The 20513-nt window shown below is 41.4% G+C and overlaps 1 protein-coding gene across 1 annotated transcript in view; it reads right to left on the reverse strand.

Moving 5' to 3' along the window:
- Positions 1-2289: 2289 nt before the first annotated feature.
- The window catches only part of RPS6KB1 (ribosomal protein S6 kinase B1), a 141224-nt gene continuing 123000 nt past the window's right edge, over positions 2290-20513 (reverse strand). Inside the window, exon 15 of the mRNA XM_071210886.1 lies at positions 2290-2418. Within this exon, the coding sequence (XP_071066987.1) occupies positions 2298-2418 (121 nt within the window). The 3' untranslated portion in view covers positions 2290-2297. The remainder of the gene's footprint in view (positions 2419-20513) is intronic.

A 20513-nucleotide genomic window follows, 5' to 3' on the forward strand; every position in this document is an offset into this window, starting at 1 on the left:
ACACGAGAAGGAAAACATAATGAGAGACACAACAAAGCAGGGAGCAGAGGTTCCCAGTGCCTTCTGAAGAGGACAAGCAAGACAGCGAGCTGATGTGACAGGCAGGCGTGGCAAGCTGATGCAACAGGATAACACAACAAGAGACACAAGAAGAAAAACACAATGAAAGACACAAAAAAGCAGGGAATAGAGGTGGCTCAAGCAATTAAGCACCTCCCTCCCATATCAGAGGCCCTGGGTTCAGTTCCTGGTGCCTCCTAAAGAAACAAGTAAGACAAGCAGACACAGCAAGTGCAAACAATGGGGCAGTGGGGAGAAATAAATAAAATAAAATCCTTTAAAAAAATGAACTGAGCCTTTCATTTTTAAATTTATACTATCAAAAATAAATAAATAAATTTATACTATCATTTCCAATTTTTTTGTGTGTATGTGTATCTTTACTTTTTTTGTTTATTTCTTTGGGCGTTTTCAAAGAAGTTGAGAGAAGGCATATTAAACCCAACTCAACTGCTGCTATTAACCTGGAAGTTTTCATCAAATTTTCTGTGACATCAATCTTCTCATTTCTGGAATAATGCAATAATTTCAAAGTGGTCTCCCTAGTTCCCTATCTCCTAGTCTACCCACCTTTCCTCTCTCAAGTCCCTTCCTCCAATTCATTCAAACACAGCCATATTTATAGCCATTATTATGGTAGATTGAATCATGTCCCCCACAAAGACCTGTTCAAGTCTTAACCTCCAGTCCTGTGGGTATGGACTCATTTGTCAATAGGATCTTTCAAGATCCTATTTAGATGAGGCCAAATTAAATCAAGGTGGGATGGGAGTACTTATAAGTGAGGAAATTTGGATGCAGTCAGTCATTCAAAAACACAAGAGAAGCCAGAGAAGGAGAGAGAGATTGCCAAGTGATGGTGGCTGAGATGCATCTACAAGCCAAGCAACTCCAAGGATGGCTGGCAAGTCAGCACCAGAACACTGCAGACTCTTGGAGAAACATGGGCTGGTGATACTTTGATTTTGGACCTAACCTCCAAAACTTTGAGATAAGAAATTGCTGTTGTTTAAGCCAATCAGTCTGTGGTGTTTGTCCTGGCAGTTCTGGCAAACTAAGACAATTACTTCAGCTTTATCCTATCTGAATTCTTTCTCCTTTAACTATATGAATTCAGTTCTTCAGAGCAGTGTAGTAGATGGTGTATTATACAGAATTGAATTTTACTGCCCAGAAATTCTGTACTTTTTTTGGAGTACAATTTGACAATACATTTTAATACCTATAGAAATGTTCAAATTCTTGGACTCAGAAATCCCGCTCCTGAGAATTTACCCTTTACTAAACAGAAATAGAGGAAACATTTAGTCAACTGTGATACATACACTTAATAGAATGCAACATTTTAAAATTATAATTAGAAGCACAAGGTAGCTTATGGAAATGCTGATGATAAAAAGAAAAAGCAGAGAATAAAATTGTGATTAAACCTGGAAGGGCCAGTAGAAAACCAATTGATTTGTGAGGTAGTAGGACAGTGGGAAGTAGATGACTCTTGCTTTTTTGAATTCCCTCCTTGCCATCTTAATATTTTTATAATATTTAATTGTTTTAAAGACTAATCTAGAGGGAAGTAGATTTGGCTCAATGGATAGAGTGTCCGCCTACCACATGGTAGTTCCAGGGTTCAAACCCAGGGCCTCCTGACCCAAATGATAAGCTGGCCCATGCGCAGTGCTGATGCACGCAAGGAGTGCTGTGCCACACAGGGGTGTCCCCTGCATAGGGGAGCCCCACGTGCAAGGAGTACACCCCGTAAGGAGAGCCACCCAGCACAAGAAAAGCACAGTCTGCCCAGGAGTGACATGGCACATACAGAGAGCTGATGGAGCAAGCTGATGCAAACAAAGAGACACAGATTCCCTGTGCTGCTGACAAGAATACAAGCGGACACGGAAGGATGCACAGCAAATGGACACAGAGAGCAGACAACTGGGGGGGGGGGGAGGGGAAGAAATAAATTAAAAAAATAAATAAATCTTAAAAAAAAAAGAATAATCTAGGGTTCAGATCCAAGATAGCTAATGAGACCCATAAGTTTAATTACTTTCCTTTTGGTTTCCTTAAAATTATAGTAAGGGAATTTTTAAAAGGTATTAAAAGCACAATAAAGAGAATGAGAGCTCTGTAAGATAGGATTAAGAGAGGATTAAGTTCATCTCGAATAACAGAAAAATCCAAAAATAACAGTGTTTTAAATAAGATAGAAGTTTATTTCTTTCTTATGTCCCAGAAATTCAGAGGTGGACATTCCTGTTAGGTTCCTCGGGCTCCTTATTTTCTTGCTTGGCTTTGTTTCTATTCTCAAGATCATGATCCAAGATGGCTGCTGGAATTTTCGCCGGTAACCTGACAACCCTGCCAACAAGAGAAAAGGATGAAGAAAGGTGCACCCTTCCCAGATGCTTCTTAGTGAAATGACACTTGGCTTATATCCCACTGGCCAAAACTTTGTCACTGTGCTGCACCTAGCTGGAAGGAAGAAGAGGGATGGGTCCTTTTTTCTGGGTGACCACATGTCCACTTAAAATATTGGAGCTCTGTTATGAAGGAAAAAGATCTTGGGGACATAACTAATATTCCTCTACAAGAGCCATTAGCAAACAAGAAATTTCCTCGAATTTTTGGAAGACGAAACACAGGTGGAAAGATGGTACTGACTGATGAAGCAGAGTGAGGGAGGTTATAGCAGGAATATGCACTGAGGGCTCCGGTGAAGAGGGAGCCAGTATGACCTGGCAGTGGTTAAGAGGCCTGAGACTCAGAAGTCCTAGAGAGATTGCTGCGAGGAAGAGAAGACAGATAGTTATAAGTGAACTAAATCCTCTTCTGTCATGTGGGGCAGTCAATATATATTGTCAAAAGTTAGCAAGTCATGAAACAAAGTACAAGAATTGTTTCAGTTAGAAATGCTTTCAGGGAAGCAGACTTGGCCCAGTGGTTAGGGCGTCCGTCTACCACATGGGAGGTCCGCAGTTCAAACCCGGGCCTCCTTGACCTGTGTGCAGCTGGCCCACGCTCAGTGCTGATGTGCGCAAGGAGTACCCTGCCACGCAGGGGTGCCCCCGTGTAGGGGAGCCCCATGTGCAAGGAGTGCACCCCATAAGGAGAGCTGCCCAGTGCAAAAGAAAGTGCAGCCTGCCCAGGAATGGCGCCACACACACAGAGAGCTGACACAACAAGATGATGCAACAAAAAGAGACAGATTCCCATGCCGCTGACTACAACAGAAGCAGACAAAGAAGAAGATGCAGCAAATAGACACAGAGAACAGACAACTGCTGGGGGCTGAGGGGAAGGGGAGAGAAATAAATAAAATTTTAAAAATTAAAAAATTTCAGCGCAAGAAACAGAACCTTGCCTAATATTAGTTTAAGGTCTTGCCATTCAAAGAGTAATCTGCAGCAGACAACATGATCATCTACATAGAAAATTCCAAAGAATGTAAGCAAAAGCTTACAAGACCAAGTGAATTTAACAAGGTGGCAGGATACAAGGTAACGTACAAAAATTAATTATATTCCTATATACTTGCAAAGAATAATTGGAAATGAAAAATTTTTTTAAAGTGCCATGTAAAATAGCACCAAGAACATGAAATATTCAGGAATAAGCCTAACAAAATATGAACAATATTTGTATGCTAAAAACTACAAAACACTGATCACAGAATTAAGATCTAAATAAATGGAAAAAATATATCATGGTCATAGATCAGAAAATCAGACATAGATCAATAGAATAGAACTGAGAGTCAGGAATTAGACTCTATTTTATTCTCTCTGTTTTATTTTATCTCTATTTTGGACCTTGGTACACGGAGTGGATTAGTCATAAATCCTGGTTTATGTTCCATTCTCATCTTTGTTCCAATCATGGCTTGCTTTTTAAAAACACATGTATATTTATTTTATTGTGGTAACACATATGTAAGATAAAACTTACCATTTTACCCATATTCGTTGTATAATACAATGACATTAATTACTTTTATAATGTTGTGCTGCCATCACCACCGCCCCTTACCTAAACTTTTGCATCCCATGTGAATGTGAACTTTTTCTGAATAGAGATGGATAAGAATGTATTCACCAGATTAATGGCTAGATGTCATACCTGAGGCAACGTCAATCTGTTCTAGAAAAATTACCACATCTAACATGGCACCTGCAATTGGGTCTATTATTTGGGTGAGTTTATCATTCTTTAAGATCTTTGTCATTTTTTGTTGAGACCAGACTAGTGAATAAATGAGGATATGATGGGAAACATCACCTCTGCATCTGTTAAGTCTCTGAGGATGGCTTTGATCTCTGCCATGCTTCCTGGAGTGTGATATTGTTCTTTATTTACTCTCTAGGATAGGGCAGTGTGGTGCAGTTTCAGAAGCTTCTACTTGGTCTTCCCTACTATACTAGCCCTCACCTTATAGTCCAAAGAACCAGTCGTTGGGAGAGGCAATCTGCCTTGGGTCCTGAATATCCCTGCATGTTCTTGCTGGGTATGCGAAGAATGCAAGGCCCTAACTACTCTCTATCTGGGAGATTTCTCAGGGTTGTGTTTACAACAAGCAGCTTTGAGAGATGAAGTAACTTCTGCCTCCAAGACAAGGAGACCACTGGCCTACTGCTTACTATAAAAACTGGTAGATTCCCCAAGATACATGATCTTTTCCTGTAATGTGATCCATTGCATATGCAGGCATATAGCTGGGGCCCTCTTAATCACCCCTGTAGGAATTGGGGTGGGGGGAGGGGACAAGGTGGAACTGACACAAACATGAAGCTGATGCTGCTTGTTGTACAAAAAAGTCCTTTTTCTCTGACCCTGGAGTCTCATGATGTCTGTGAAGATCCATGAAAGAGTAACAGGCTAAATTATTAGCTTATAAGGAAGGTAAAATCCTGGACCCTAATAGCAATTTGGGAATTCTACCAACTCCCAAGTATGTTTAGTGAGGAAATGACCATTACGTGCGTCTCTGGGCCTTGTGTGAGCTGCACCTGAGCTACAGAGTCCATTTATTACCTACCCCATACATCCTCAGCCTAACAGGGAAGCCATGATGAAACCACAGGTCTCCTGGTATAAAATGGCAACTCAGACCTTGTATCCAACAGTCCTCAAAATGTCTGTGTACTACCCTTTCCTGAGGAAATGGCAATAGGTTTCTTTGGAGAAGGACTGAGGGAATCATGATCATATCTATTTGCTATGGGGCTTCTTGGACACTTGGCGTCTCCTTCAGTCAATGGGTTCTGGGTTATTGGGGTAGCTTCCCTCAGACTTCCGGTCATCCATCTTGGTTTCTTTTGGTATAGAATGAATAATTTCCTTTTTGGATGTCCATCTAACTTGCCCCCTAGGAATGTCATGTTCTTATTAACCATCTTCTTAGCTCTCTTTGGATGAGGGCCCTGGGCTGCCTCGATCATGTTGCCGTTCATTTTGATAATTGTGCCCACCTTGCCCATCTGGGATCCCATCTGCCCCATTGCTGTTAGGGAGCCCAATTTGTAAGAGCATTACCTTCCATCAACATTGGCCTAAAGGATGTTGAGTCCTAAAAATGCTGGTGCCTCTTTGGTGGTGTATTCCTATTGCTTTGGTGAACAGAGTGTCCTCTGGGTCCTCACATGGAACATAGCTGGCTGGTGGGTTTTCTGGCATTTTACAGAGTATCCACTCTAATGTATTCACTTCTCTCTGCCTTTTTTCCCTTCCTGCATCATATGCCATGGTAAGTTCTGATATTTCTATTCACTTAGACTGGACGATCACTTTTTTCAAGTCTCTAAGAGGCAACCCAGCAGCTTAATATCACCATTTCTCAGGATTCCTGACAGATGTCAAATCTTTTAACACCAGATATTGGTACCATATGGACAAACATGCACTTATCCAACCTTATACAGTCTTCCTTTGGAGTATAGTCCATTTGCTCCCTCAGTGGGCCCAGTACTTCCCTTGCTGGATTATGTTGTGACTTGACACTAGTTATTGGCTTAGTGGCCAGGAGAGGAGATGGGAATAGATCCTAAACAGGACATGGTTTGTCCTATATGGCAGAATCCCCTGCATCATCTACAAGCAAGGGGGAAGTGCTAACCTTTAATAGGGAAGAGTGGGCTACTTTTGCAGACTCAGAGGATTCAGAGGAATTTTCAGTGTATTGACCCAAATGCCCCCATCCAAAATTCCCACTCCTTCCAAGTCAAGGCCCTGACCTTAGCATAACAGACTTGACAAGGTAGAGAATTCAACCTTTTTGGACCTCTGCTACTCTCATAATTAAGTCCTGCTCCTGCTCCCCAACTTTTTCTGCCCTCCAGCTGGAGGCAATGAGGGTCTCTTTTAATATGCTGCCACAGAGGGCCTCTGCTTTCACACTTTACCCTGTATCTGTGATTAATCACCCTTTCATTATCTTTCTCCAAAGCATCTATTGCTCTGAATAACAGTCATCCAATTTCAAAGTCCTTATATAATTACTCTTTCTCCTGAAACTCTCAAATTCCCCTCCAGTGCATCCCTTTCCACCCATCTTCCATTTCAGTTTAGTGACTGGTGAAAGTTTTAACCACAATTGTACCACAACCACTTGACAAGGATTAACACCTACACTAGTGACAAGTCTTCATCGCGAGCTGACTGTTGAATGAAATAACTCCATAATTCCTTTTCAGAGTCTGTGTTTCATAACTCCTGGTACCCACTATCATAGTTTGGATTCCCTGGGAAACAGACTCTGAGACTCCGAGATTTACATGCAGGAAGTTTATGGGGAAGTGCTCTAGGAATAGTGTTGCCAGACAAAAGTACAGTATGCCCAGTTAAATTTGAATTGCAGATAAACAAACAAATAATGCAATATTTGGGACATGCTTATACCAAAAGATTATTCTTGCTTATCTGCAATTCAAATTTAAGTGGGTGTCCTGTATTTAATATATTTGCTAAATCTGTCCATTCTATCTGGGGAACAGCATGTATGAAAGGTGAGGAAAGCTGTCTTGGGAAGAGGGAGAAGCTGAACTGTGAGGCTTCAGAGGACCCTAGAGGCAGGTCTAAAGCTTGGATAGCCCTTCAAAGTTGTCCTGCCTTGAGGAAGGGGGCCAGGGCTTTGTTTATTTATTCATTCATTTATTTCTGATTCAGTAGATCTAGAGTGGAGTGTGAGAGTTATTTTTGCCTTTTAACAAGATCCCAGGTGATACCAGGCTGCTACTGGTTCACAGACCACACTTGGAAAACTCCTGACTTTAAGAAACACTGACAGTTATAGCTCAGAACTGGAGACAGGTGCATATTGCAACTGATTCCATTCCTCTAAGATGCCATCAAGGACTTGCACATTTTCTCTCTTTCTGCTCAGGCATCTTTATTATATTGGTCTTTTGTCTTCATGCTGATCGCTTTCCAGTTTCAAGGTGCCTGCTATAGCTCCACTTATCAGATCCACGGTCAAAGCATGATGGAGGTGAAAGGGGGAGCATGAGCTGTGATCTGTTTCTTTTATGAAGAAACAAAAAGTCCCTCACCATTGCAGATTTCTTTTTTTTTTTTTAACTTTTTATTTTGAAATAATTTCAAACTTACAGGACATTTGCCAAAAAATATACAAAACCCATAGAGAGAACTCCCCAAACCCCCCATGCAGCTCCACCATCTTTTGCTACATTTGCTACATTTGCTACATTTGCCATATATATATTTTAAATATTTATTTTATTTATTTCTTCCCACCTCCTCATTGTTTGCACCTCTGGCTATGTCTCTTTGTCTTCCTTGTTTCTTTAGGAGACACTGGCAACCAAACCTGAGACCTCTGATATGGGACGGAGGCGGTCTAATCACTTGAGCCACCTCCGTTCCCTTCTTTGTTGGGTCTCTCATTGCGTTTTTCTTCTTGTGTCTCTTGTTGCGTCATCCTGTTGCATCAGTTTGCTGCGCCTGCCTGTCATATCAGCTCACTGTCTTGCTCATCTTCTTTAGGAGGCACTGGGAACCTCTGCTTCCTGCTTTGTTGTGCCTCTCGTTATGTTTTTCTTCTTGTGTCTCTTGTTGTGTCAGCTTGCCACACCTGCTGGTTTTGCCAGCTTGCTTGCTTCTTTAGGAGTCACTGGGAACTGAACCAGGGACCTCCACGTGGTAGGGGGAAGCCCAATTGCTTGAGCTACATCTGCTTCCCTACATTTGCCATATTAGTCTATCTATCTATCTATCTATCTATCTATCTATCTATCTATCTATCTATCTATCTATCTATCTATCTATCTACCTACCTATATCTATCTCTATATAACTCTATCTATTATACTCTCTAACTATTATCTAAACATTGAGAGGTTATAACATCATGCTGCTTAAATGCTTAACACTTCCATGTTCATTTCCAAAGAACAAGGATACCAGCTTAAATAACTACCTTAAGTACAGTTCTCAAGTCCAAGAAATTTAACATTGATATAAGGCTTACAGTCTATATTCCAATTTTTCCATATGTCCAATAATTTCTTTGAGGCCTTTTCTCCTCCATTATTAAATCCAGCCCAGGATCATGTATTGCATTTAACTGTTGTTGTCTCTGATTGCTTTCTTTCTTTTTTTTAATTGTAGGAACATATATACTACATAAACTTTCCAATCCCAACCATTCCCAAGCACACCATTGAGTGGGATTAATCACATTCACAGTGTCGTACTTCCCTCACCATTATCCCTTGCCAGAACTTTCCCATCACCCCCAAACAGAAACCCTATACCCATTATGCATTAACTCCTCATTTCTACCCCCACCCCTGGTAACCTGTACCTAACATTCTGTCTCTATGAATTTGCATATTCTAGTAATTTCATGTAAATGGAATCATACAATATATCTGTCCCTTTGTCTCTGACTTATTCCACTCAATAGGATATCTTCAAGGTTCATCCATGTAGTGGCATGTATCAGAACTTCATTCCTTTTAATAGGTGAATAATATTCCAGTGTGTATATATACCACATTTTTATTATCTGTTCTTCCTTCATTGATGGGCACTTGGGTTGCTTCCACCTTATGGCAATTGTGAATAATGCTACTATGAACATAGGTATACAAATACCTGTTTGAGTTCCTGATTTCAATTCTTTGAGGTATATACCTAGAAGTGGGATTGCCAGGTCATTTTGTAGTTCTATATTTAATTCTTTAAGGAACTCCCAATCTATTTTCCACATGATTTTACATTCCCACCAACAATGCACATGGGTTCCTATTTTTCTGCAGTCTCATCAGTACTTGTTATTTTCCCTTGGTTTTTGTTTGTTTGTTTTTTAATAATAGCCATGCTAGTGGGTGTGAGGTGGTTTGTCTTCTTTTTCCATTTCCTTGTCCAGAACAAGGTACAGAACCACCCTAGCTGCAAGGGAGGCTGGGAAAGTGAGTTCTAATCTTCTAAACTTTTTATTTTTTTATTTTTTTTATTTTTGTTTTGTTTTTTTTTTTAATTATTTATTTATCTTCTAAACTTTTTAGCTGGAGGTGGTAAATGAGAAGAGAGTTGAGAATGGCTGCTGAGTTAACCACAAACATGTTATCTTGAGCTTTTGAGGTAATCTAAACTGGAAACTGTTAAAAAGAATTTGATTCTGGCAAATGGGACTGTGTGAGAGGAGAGGTTGGGGAAATTGCTTTTCATAGTGAGATTGTCTATACAATTTCTGTATGCTTTTAATTTCAAAACCCATCACTCCTCTATTTTTCTCATACTCTGTATCAGCAAAGCCTGTTGGCTCAACCTTCAAACTACTTCTAGTGTCTACCATGTCTCATCACCTCCACTGTTGCCATCATTACCCCTCTGCCCTTGCACCCCTAAAATGCATGCCCAACACAGCAGCTGGAATGCTCCTTTTAAAATATCTCCCCCACACTCAAAATCCTCCTATTGCTTCCCATTCCACTTAAGTAAAAATCAAAATCTTTGCAGTGATTTAAAGCTCTTACATGATCTTCTAACCTCTTCTTCTCTTCCTTGTTCATTACACTCCAGCCACACTAACCACCTTATTATTCCTCAAACATATCCCCAGATATCTCTCCCCATGGCTTCATCCCTCACTATCTTACAGTTTTTATCCAAATGGCACGTTATCAGTAAAGCCTTCCTTGGTCACTTTACTTAATACAATAACACCCTCCCTCTGCTGGTGATACACCCCTGTCCCCCTTCCCTTGCTCTATTTTATTTTTTTGGAGCAGTTATACCATCTCCCATCTTATATACTATGTATTGTATTTATTTGTTTGTTTATGATCTGCTTCTGTCTCTAGAATATAAGCTTGCAAGCACAGAGATTTTTATCTTTTTTATGTAACTGCTATGTCCCCAGGGTCTAAAACAGTGCCTAGTACATAGTAGGCCTCATTAATCATATGCTAAATACATACTTATTTTAGTTAATTTAGTTAATTAATATTTTAGTTAATTTTTTAATTTTAAAAATTTATTTCTCCCCCTACTGCTCTGTTCCCCCGCTGTCTGCTCTCTCTGTCCATTCACTGTGTGTTCTTCTGTGTCTGCTTGTGTATTAGTTAGTCAATGAGGTGCTGATGCAAAATACCAGAAATCAGTTGCTTTTTATAAAGAATATTTGTTTGGGGTAGGAGCTTACAGATACCAGGCCACAAAGCATAAGTTACTTCCCTTACCAAAGTCTATTTCTACGTGTTAGAGCAAGATGGCTTCTGATGGCTGTGAGGGTTTATGCTTCCTGGGTTCCTCCCTTCCAGGGTCTTGCTTTTATCTGGGTTCAAGGTTCCTTTCCTCCTGGGGCTGACTTCTCTTTCCTCTGTGAGCTTACTTCCCAGGGCTCCAGCTTAAGACTTCAGCATCCAACTCCAACATCAAAACTCCAACATTGAAATCCCTCCAACTCTGTCCTTTGCCATGCCTCTTATCTGTGAGTCCCCACCCACAAAAGGGTGGGGACTCAACACCCTACTGGCACAAGAGGTTTACATAATTACTTAATTAAGTAAACCTATAAATCCAAAATAATCTAATGTGCTCAGAGGAAAAGATCAGTTTACAAACATAATCCAATATTCCTTTTTGGAATTCATCAGTAATATCAAATTGCTATACTTCACCCTCTGAATTCCAAAAAGACATAACAATATTCAAAAACACCTTAAATCAGATAATATGCAAGTACTAAATCATATCACAATCAGTTAAAGAAACACAATTTGTACTGGGGCAAAGTCCTGTCTACTATAGACCTCTGAAATTGCAAAACAATTTGTCTGCTTCCAATACACAAATTGATAGAAAAAGGATAAACATTTTCATTACAATAAGAAGAAATTGGGAGAGAAATATGAGTCACAGTTTCTCTGCAGTTCAGTAGACCTGCAGGGCATCCTCAATTCCATTTCAAAGTTTGAGAGTTATTCTTAAGATGATGGTTTCTTCTTGCGTTCTTATGGGAACCCACCTTTTCCACAGGCTTGCCCAATGGCCATTTTCTTGGTTCCACCCTCATCAAGCATCTGGGTGTCAACCAAGCTCCAGACCTCTCCTGCCAAGACTGTTGGGGTGATTACCACACCTTACCCAATCTTTGGGTTAGAGTCTGAACCCTCCTCGTACAGAGATGTGAAGACAACATTTCCCCTAACCTTTGGCATACAGGCTCAACCCTCTCAGAGCAAAGAGGTGACCACCTGGCCTTCCCTAACCTTTGGAGGACAGGTCCACCCCTTTCAGACCTGTGGGGTGCTGACCTTAACCACCCTAATCCTTGGGGAATGTGCTCCACCGTCTCTGTACCCTGGGACAGCAAAACCCTCCCAGAACATTGGACGGGAACATCCACCCTCTTTAACTGCTGAGGCAAACTCACCTTCCTGTACACATGGGTGGGGTTCCTCTCTTGACCCAAAGTGATGTCCTAATTCCAGATCTCAGCTTCCATGGTTTTCCTCTTAAAGCTGTTTCTCCTTCAGTCTCTCTTCTCCATGTCCCTTTTATTCCAGGCTGACAGTGGTTTTGTTCATACAGCTCTCTCAAAAAGTCATTGGTTTAGCATGCAAGAATCAGGGGTCCAAGCCATCAGACAGTAAGACTTTCCACAAGTCTTTCTGACATAATTGCATCTTCAAAGTGCCCCCAATGGGGCACTTTCATCTGGGAGATTGATTTCCAGAGGCTTGGAATTTCCAGAATTAGTTTCTGTTTCCTTTTGTGCCCCACAGTCCATTCCTCAGTATATCTTTCTTGTCTAGCATTTTGCTGTAAGCAGCAAGGAGAAGCCAAGCCGCATTCTCCAGGTTTACTTTGGAAATTTCTTCAGCGAAATGCCCATGCTTGCCATTTTCAAATTCTGCCTTCCGCATAACACCAGGAGTTAATCTTGCTAAGTTCTCTGTAACTTTAAAACATGAATCACCTTTCCTCCAGTTTCCAATAATAGTTTCATCATTTACTTCTTTTTTTTTTTAAGATTTATTTTTCATTTATTTCTCTCCCCTACCCACCCCCCTCGTTGTCTGCTCTCTGTGTCCATTCGCTGTGTGTTCTTCTGTAACCACTTCTATCCTTATCAGCAGCACCGGGAATCTGTGTTTCTTTTTGTTGCGTCATCTTGTGTCAGTTCTCCGTGTGTGCAGTGCCATTCCTGGGCAGGCTGCACTTTCTTCCACGCTGGGCAGCTCTCCTTACAGGGTGCACTCCTTGCACGTGGGGCTCCCCTATGCGGGGGACACCCCTGTGTGGCAGGGCACTCCTTGTGTGCATCAGCACTGCGCATGGGCCAGCTCCACACGGGTCAAGGAGGCCCGGGGTTTGAACCGCGGACCTCCCATGTGGTAGACGATGCCCTAACCACTGGGCCAAGTCCGCTTCCCAGAACTGTAAGATTTTTTTTTTTTTAAAGATTTATTTATTTATTTTTAATTCCCCTCCCCTCCCCTCCCCGGGTTGACTGTTCTCAGGTGTCTATTTGCTGAGTCTTGTTTCTTTGTCCGCTTCTGTTGTCGTCAGCGGCACGGGAAGTGTGTGCGGCGCCATTCCTGGGCAGGCTGCACTTTCTTTCGCACTGGGCGGCTCTCCTTTTGGGTGCATTCCTTGCGTGTGGGGCTCCCCTACGCGGGGGACACCCCTGCGTGGCGCGGCACTCCTTGCGCGCATCAGCGCTGCGCAGGGGCCAGCTCCACACGGGTCAAGGAGGCCCAGGGTTTGAACCGCGGACCTCCCATATGGTAGACGGACGCCCTAACCACTGGGCCAAGTCCATTTCCCCTGTAAGCTTTTAACTCAATAAATTCCCATTGTGAAAATCAAACCATTTCTGGTACATTGGTCCCAGCAGCCTTTAGCAAACTAAATCAGAAGGCTTCATGAGAACGTGGCCTTTGAGTTGAGTCTTGCAGGATAAAATGAATTTTGATAGGAAGAAAAAAATTTCAGACTAAGGAAACACAGAGCCCTAAAAATGCTTGGCACATCTGGTAAATGGCCATGAGTCTTCAGAAAGCTCTTATTACTATAACACCCACCACCTGTACCTTCAATTCAGTTCTAACATTATGCTGCCTTCATTTGTTCATTATATTCATTTTTGCACGTGTTAAGTCTTGTTTCCTCATTCTTAAAAGCAAGTAGGGACCATATGTTATACCTGTTTCCTTATCTTTCATAATTCCCAACTTACAGAAATTACTTAAATAGTATCTAACTACATAAAATATGTGACTGAGGTAGACATGACTGTCCAGGGGCTTGTCTTCTAGTGTTAGCCCTTTAATTTTTCTTTGAAAAATCTCCCAACCCCCTGCCCCCTTTCCCAGACTAGGAGTGGACACCTTGGCCTTGGCCAATCTCTCATGGGAACGAGACTCTTGGGTGGAGTGACTAGAATAGAGTCAGAGCTGATTCATCACAGCAGTTGACCCAGATGGATCTCCCCAAAGATGCTCAGAGCCATCCAGTCTCCTATCTTTTCTGAAGCTGGATGTGCAGCTTTTCCTATGAATATATGCACTACCTCACATCTTCCCAATAAATTTCTTTCTTGCTTAATTTGACCAGAGAACCCTAACTACTAGTCTTGTCATTCAGATCAGAACATATATTATAGCCAAACACCCACCTTGCACATGGTGCCAGCTAAATTTATGTGGAGATAAAAGGTACAAGAAGAAATGTTGAGTGTTTAGTATGTAGTTGATTGCATTGTGCTAGGTGCTGGGGAGATACAAATATGAAAAAGATGTAGCCTTTGCCAGCAAGGAGCTTGTAATCTAGAAGGTAAAAAAATAGATGCCCCCAAATAACCATGCTAATTATGGGGGTATATAGGGGGAGGGTCTTTTCATATTCCAGGCTCTTTCTGTTGCAAGTAGCAGCAACCAATTCAAACTGGCTTAAGCAATAAAGGAAATTTTTTAGCTTCTGTAACAGTGAAGGATGTGGTAGATCAAGGAACTCAAAACAAAATTATTGGTTTCCCTTCTCTCTCATTCTCTCTCTCTCATCAAGGTAGCTCCTGGCTAAAACCATGTCAATTTTTTGACCATAGAGAAAAGAGAGAACTTCTTTCTGCCTCTTTCTATAAATTTGGATCCTAAGGAAAGACTCTGATTGACCTGCTTCAGACACATGTCTCCAACCCCACACCAATCATTGAGCCAAAAGCAGTAGGTGTTATGATTGACAATGCTGGGTAGCCACCCCTGGTCCAGTGTAATGGAGGACTGTCCTTGATGTCCACACCAGAATTACATAGATGAAGTAGAGAAGAAAAGAGGTGGAGACCAATCCTCTTACTTGAGGTAGTGAAAAGGGATGCTGGGTAGGCAAAAAAAAAAAAAAAAAAAAAAAATCCAATACAAGTGCCAGGAAAGTGGCTTAAAGTACAGAGGAGTTTAGAGCAGGAAGAGAGAGAGTTCATTTATTGGGTTCTCAGTGAGGGATTTCTGGAAAAGGGCCTTGGACTTGAGTATTAAAAGATAATTTAAGAGATAGAAATGGATAGGGCGTCTGCCTACCACATGGGAGGTCCACGGTTCAAACCCCGGGCCTCCTTGACCCGTGTGGAGCTGGCCCATGTGCAGTGCTGATGCGAGCAAGGAGTGCCGTGCCATGCAGGGGTGTCCCTTGCATAGGGGAGCCCCATGCGCAAGGAGTGCGCCCCGTAAAGAGAGCCGCCCAGGGCGAAAGAAAGTACAGCCTGCCCAGGAATGGCGCCGCACACACAGAGAGCTGACACAACAAGATGACACAACAAAAAGAAACACAGATTCCTGGTGCTGCTGATAAGGATAGAAGTGGTCACAGCAACTGGACACAGAGAGAAGACAACTGGGGTGGGGGGGGGATGGGAGAGAAATAAATAAATAAATCTTAAAAAAAAAAGAAAGAAAAAAAGGAAAGCACAGGGCTGATTTGGGGGTATGTTTCTATTTGGTGAGTTCTAGAGGGTTCTTATGGGAACTACAGGAAATCAGGACAGTGGGGGTCCGCGCAGAGTCTAAGCAGGGCTCACCTCAGGAGACTGGTGAGTTGGGGCCTACCAGGAAATCTGTTCATATGAGAGATGGAGCAGCCTCCCGGCAGGGAATCCTACAAACTCTGTCTAATAACCACGCCCCAGGGAGTCAGGGGAGGAGGGATTTGAATTTTGCTAATTAATCGTGTATTTTAACTAGCTTTTTAAAAATTGAAAATGGAAGAGATGTATCCTAACATTTCAGAGAGTTATCCAATGGAAAATACTTCTCCCTCCCATCCCAGATCCCACCACCCCCTCAGGGGTGGTGGTGATTTTGAGTTCATTCAAGTGGCCACTGCTCACATTAGATCTGGGCCCACAGTTAGACTACAGGGAGAAAGATGGGGTGTTCAAAGTTAAAACTGAAGGAAGTAGGGAAGCAGATGTGGCTCAGGTGACTGAGCTCCTGCCTGCCACATGGGAGGTCCGTGGTTTCGATCCCGGTGCCTCCTAAAGAAGACAGTGAGCTGGCATGACAGGCAGGCACAACAAGCTGCCACAGCAAGAGAATGCAACAAGAGACACGAGAAGAGCATAATGAGAGACACAACAAAGTAGGGAACAGAGGTTCCCGGTGCCTCCTAAAGAAAAATGAGCAAGGCAGCGAGCTGATGTGATGGGCAGGCACAGCAAGCTGACACAGCAAGATGATGCAACAAGAGACAAGAGGAAAAAACAGTGAGAGACATAACAAAAGCAGGGAATGGAGGTGGCTCAAGCAATTGGTGCTTCCCTCCCACATCAGAAGTCCCGGGTTCAGTTCCTGGTGCATCCTAAAGACATAGAACACAGCAAGTGTAAAACAACAAGGGGGTGGGGGGAAATAAAAAAATAAATAAAATCTTTTAAAAAACAAAACAAAACTGAAAGAGGTACTTAATCTGGAGAGATAAGATGACCAGAGGAGAGTTTCGTTGCCCTGGCATTAAAGGGTGAGAATGTATCCTGCCCACTGGGGCAGGGGCCCCACAGGGCTGTGACATGAGGAGGGCTCTGAAGGGCAAAGTCAGCTTTGACATATCAATGCTCTCAGCTTAGCAGGAGCTTGGATGGTGCAGGCACAGGCCTGAGGCTCCAGTGACACCAGGTAACGTCACCCAAGGCTCCTAGAGAAGGGGGACGGCACACTGGGAGCAAGAGAACACAGATCAGGGCATGGCCTCCGCAGAAGGCCTCATGGTCGCGGGTGGGCGCTGACATCAGAGCGGGCCTCAGAGTGCAGTGGTTAAGAGTTCGGGTTTGGGAGTCAGCCTGCCTGGGCTTCCTCCTGGCATTGTCACTAACTAGTTCCCACTGGTACCTAGTCCACAGGGTGTTGTGAGGATTTGCTCTGATAACATATGTGAACATTTTAACCCACTGTCTGCCTCAGAGGAATCATGAGCTGGCACTATTTGTATTAAGAAGTACATCAGTAAGACCTCAGTAGTGAAGGATGGAGCAGAAGGAAAGGGAGAGGAGCCTCAGCCCCGGCAGCAGCCCAGGGGTGGGGTGGGGATGCAGCTGAGCTAGGAGAATGTTGCTTATTTTTGTGAGGATGTCTCCATTCTTTTGTACTCAGGCCAGATAGGAGTGAGGTTAGAATTCACAGTGGAATTTTTTTCTTTTTTTTAAGATTTATTTTTCATTTATTTCTCTCCCCTACCCCCCGTTGTCTGCTCTCTGTGCACTCGCTGTGTGTTCTTCTGTGATCGCTTATATCCTTATCAGTGGCACCGGGAATCTGTGTTTCTTTCGGTTGCGTCATCTTGTATCAGCTCTCCGTGTGTGCAGCACCATTCTTGGGCTGTACTTTTTTTTGCTCTGGGCAGCTCTCCTTACTGGGCGCACTCCTTGCACGTGGGGCTCCCCTACGCAGGGGACACCCCTGTGGCAGGGCACTCCTTGCGCGTATCAGCACTGCGCATGGGCCAGCTCCACGCGGGTCAAGGAGGCCCAGGGTTTGAACCGTGGACCTCCCATGTGGTAGGTGGATGCCCTATTCATTGAGCCAAGTCTACTTCCCTCACAGTGGATTTTGACTGCTTAGCTGAAAAGCTTAGAGCTCATTTAAGAGGTTATGAAGAACAATTGGAGAGACCTATATTAAAATTACCCTGGATCAGAGCCGGTTAGCTCAGTAGTTGAGCACCTGCTTCACATGTAGGTGGCCCCAGATTCAATCTCCAGTACCTCCTGAAAAAAAAAAAAAGACTATTACCATAGACTGTGGGAAAGACATAAGGGGCTTTTTACCAGTGACAGTAGCACTGAGAATGGATAAGAAGGGACAGATGTCAAAGAAATGGCAACAAAACTATCCCAGGATATATAAAGCATCTGCTTGTCCAAGTCTTCAACATGTTCCAGTCCAAATCCTAGAGTTTTGGAAACTATGCAAACCAGCATCTTGCCATATGCAATCCAACAATCTACTGGGTCTTTTTCATTATTTACACATATTGTTTTAAACAATTATTTTTCCAGACTAAACTTCTAATTATTTTATTGAACATCATAGTGAATGATGATTCTCTACCATAGGTATCTTAATTGATTTCCTATTCCAAGATCCATTTTACATTTGTAGATTTTAAACTATTTTACCACCTGCTGATCCATTATAAATCAAATAAATTATTTAAAAGTATATAATAAGTGGCAAATATGGTACTAAATGAAACATCATTATTTCTGTGCTATAGATAACAAATGTTCATTCCCATCATCAGAGGTCTATTTCCTTTCATATTAATATAAAATTTTATTCTCCATATTAAGGAAAAAAATAAATGAAAAAAATCAGGAGGAAAATAAATATACCAAATACTTTTATTTAAAAATTGTAATTAGATCACTAGAATTTAAGGAAAATATATTGACACTAATGACTTCGTTATCACCATTTTTGACACTATCTTCTTGGAATTCAGAAGTTTGACACTAAACTCAGAACTCAGAAACATTTTAAAATGATAGCAAAAATGTACAAAACTAAGGCTGTATTTGTCCTGTTATCCAGGAAAGAAACTACTTAATACTATTATGTGGTATTAAGCTTGATTTTTTTTCCTCCTCAATTAGCTGAGGGTAATAATACCTACCTCCTGATGCTTTTGTGAGGTTTAAATGACAATTTCTGTTCAACTATGAAGTGACTATATATGTAAAATGTTATCTTTTCAGTTTCCTAAAATACAGAAATTAGAGTATGCTTAACTAACATTCATGCAGATTTTAATTTAAGTAGAATGAATTTGAATTGAACATTCTTAAATATTTTGGTGACCAAACCCATTTTTTAGGTCCTGTGACTGGACCACAGAGATGATACACATAGTGGACAAGTAGCATGTGACCCACAAATACTTTACTGCCTAGGCATCAGTAGGCTTGCAGGACGAGGCAATTTATTTTCCATCAAGTCGTTTCTCTGATGCAGTTACTCTCTGGAGTCATAAAATGGCATCAACAATTTTCTTAATTGGGAAGGGCTCTTCATTCATTAAGTCAAATAGTTGTTGAGTGCCTGTTATGAAGAGGTGAGCTAAATGGCTTAGTGGTTTCAGGCTGAGCTTTCCCACTTACAGCACAGTATGGACAGTAAGAGAGTAGGCCTTTGGGGCTAACAGATCTGGGCTTGAATCCTGGTTCTGCCACTTTCTAGCTTTGTCCCCTTGAAAAAGTTACTTTAAACCTCTCCCCAAATAATCTCCTCACCTGTAAAATGAATAAAACTCAGAGTTAGGGTTTCTTTGAAGATTAAATGAGATAAAGCATGTAAAAACATTGTATGGCATCTGATATAAAAACTATTGTATACAATACATATGCTAGCATATGGGCATGCCAGAGCTTTTTCTAGACTTCATGTTTTTATTAATATTTTGCAAAAAAAAGTCTGCATTAGTAAATGGTGTTGTGACGAGTGAGTGGTCATATGGAAAAAGTGGTTTGAGATCTACCTTCTCCTTACTCCCGAATAAATGCCAGATGGATAAAAGACATAAACATAAAAAATAAAATCATAAAACTATTTAAAAAACATAAAGGATGTTTTAAATAATATTGAAATAGGAAAACCTTTTATAATTATGACACACAACCCAGGATCCATGAAAAATAGAATCGATAAATTCAACTGCATAAAACAAATTCTATGTGGGCTAATAAAACATTATATACAACGTAAAAAATGAAAACCTGGCGGAAATTTTGCAACACATCACAAAGACATAGTTTCTTTAATATATAAAGAACTCTTAACAAATATATAAAAGACCAGCAGCCTAACAGAAAAAGATGATATGAGCAGATAATTCACAGAAAAGGAAATATGAATGACTTAAACATTTGAAGAGATGCTCAAATGCTCTCATAATAAAATGAAATGCACATTTAAACTGTAATTTATACTATTATTCACCTAGAAGACTGGAAGGGGAAAGCAAACAAGTTGATTCCACACTGTATTGGTGTGATGTGAGAAAACAGACACTCTTGTACATATTGAAGGGAATGAAAACTGGCATAACCTTATGGAAGTCATTTGCCAATATCTAAGATAATTACAAATGCACAAAGCCTTTGAACTAAACAACCACTTCTAGGAATTTGTCCTACAGATATACTTTCAACATGCAATGTAACATATGTATTCACCACACTATTGTTAGTAGTAGCAGAACATTGTAAACTGCTCAAATAAACTTCAGTATATCCCCAAAAAACCACAAATGCTATTTAGAGTCTAGATATTAATTCTAGACATTAAGAAAAGGGAAGAGAGGGCTGCACATATACAAATATTCCTGTTATCCTCTGTTGTGTAAGAATCCACCCCAAATCTCAATCACCTAAAACAACAATTTATGATCATCTCTTATAGCTCTGCAGGTTGATTGTACTCAGCTGGGCAATTCTCTCTCGTGAG

This window comes from Dasypus novemcinctus, chromosome 21, assembly GCF_030445035.2.
Source record: "Dasypus novemcinctus isolate mDasNov1 chromosome 21, mDasNov1.1.hap2, whole genome shotgun sequence".
In the NCBI taxonomy this organism is placed as follows: domain Eukaryota; kingdom Metazoa; phylum Chordata; class Mammalia; order Cingulata; family Dasypodidae; genus Dasypus; species Dasypus novemcinctus.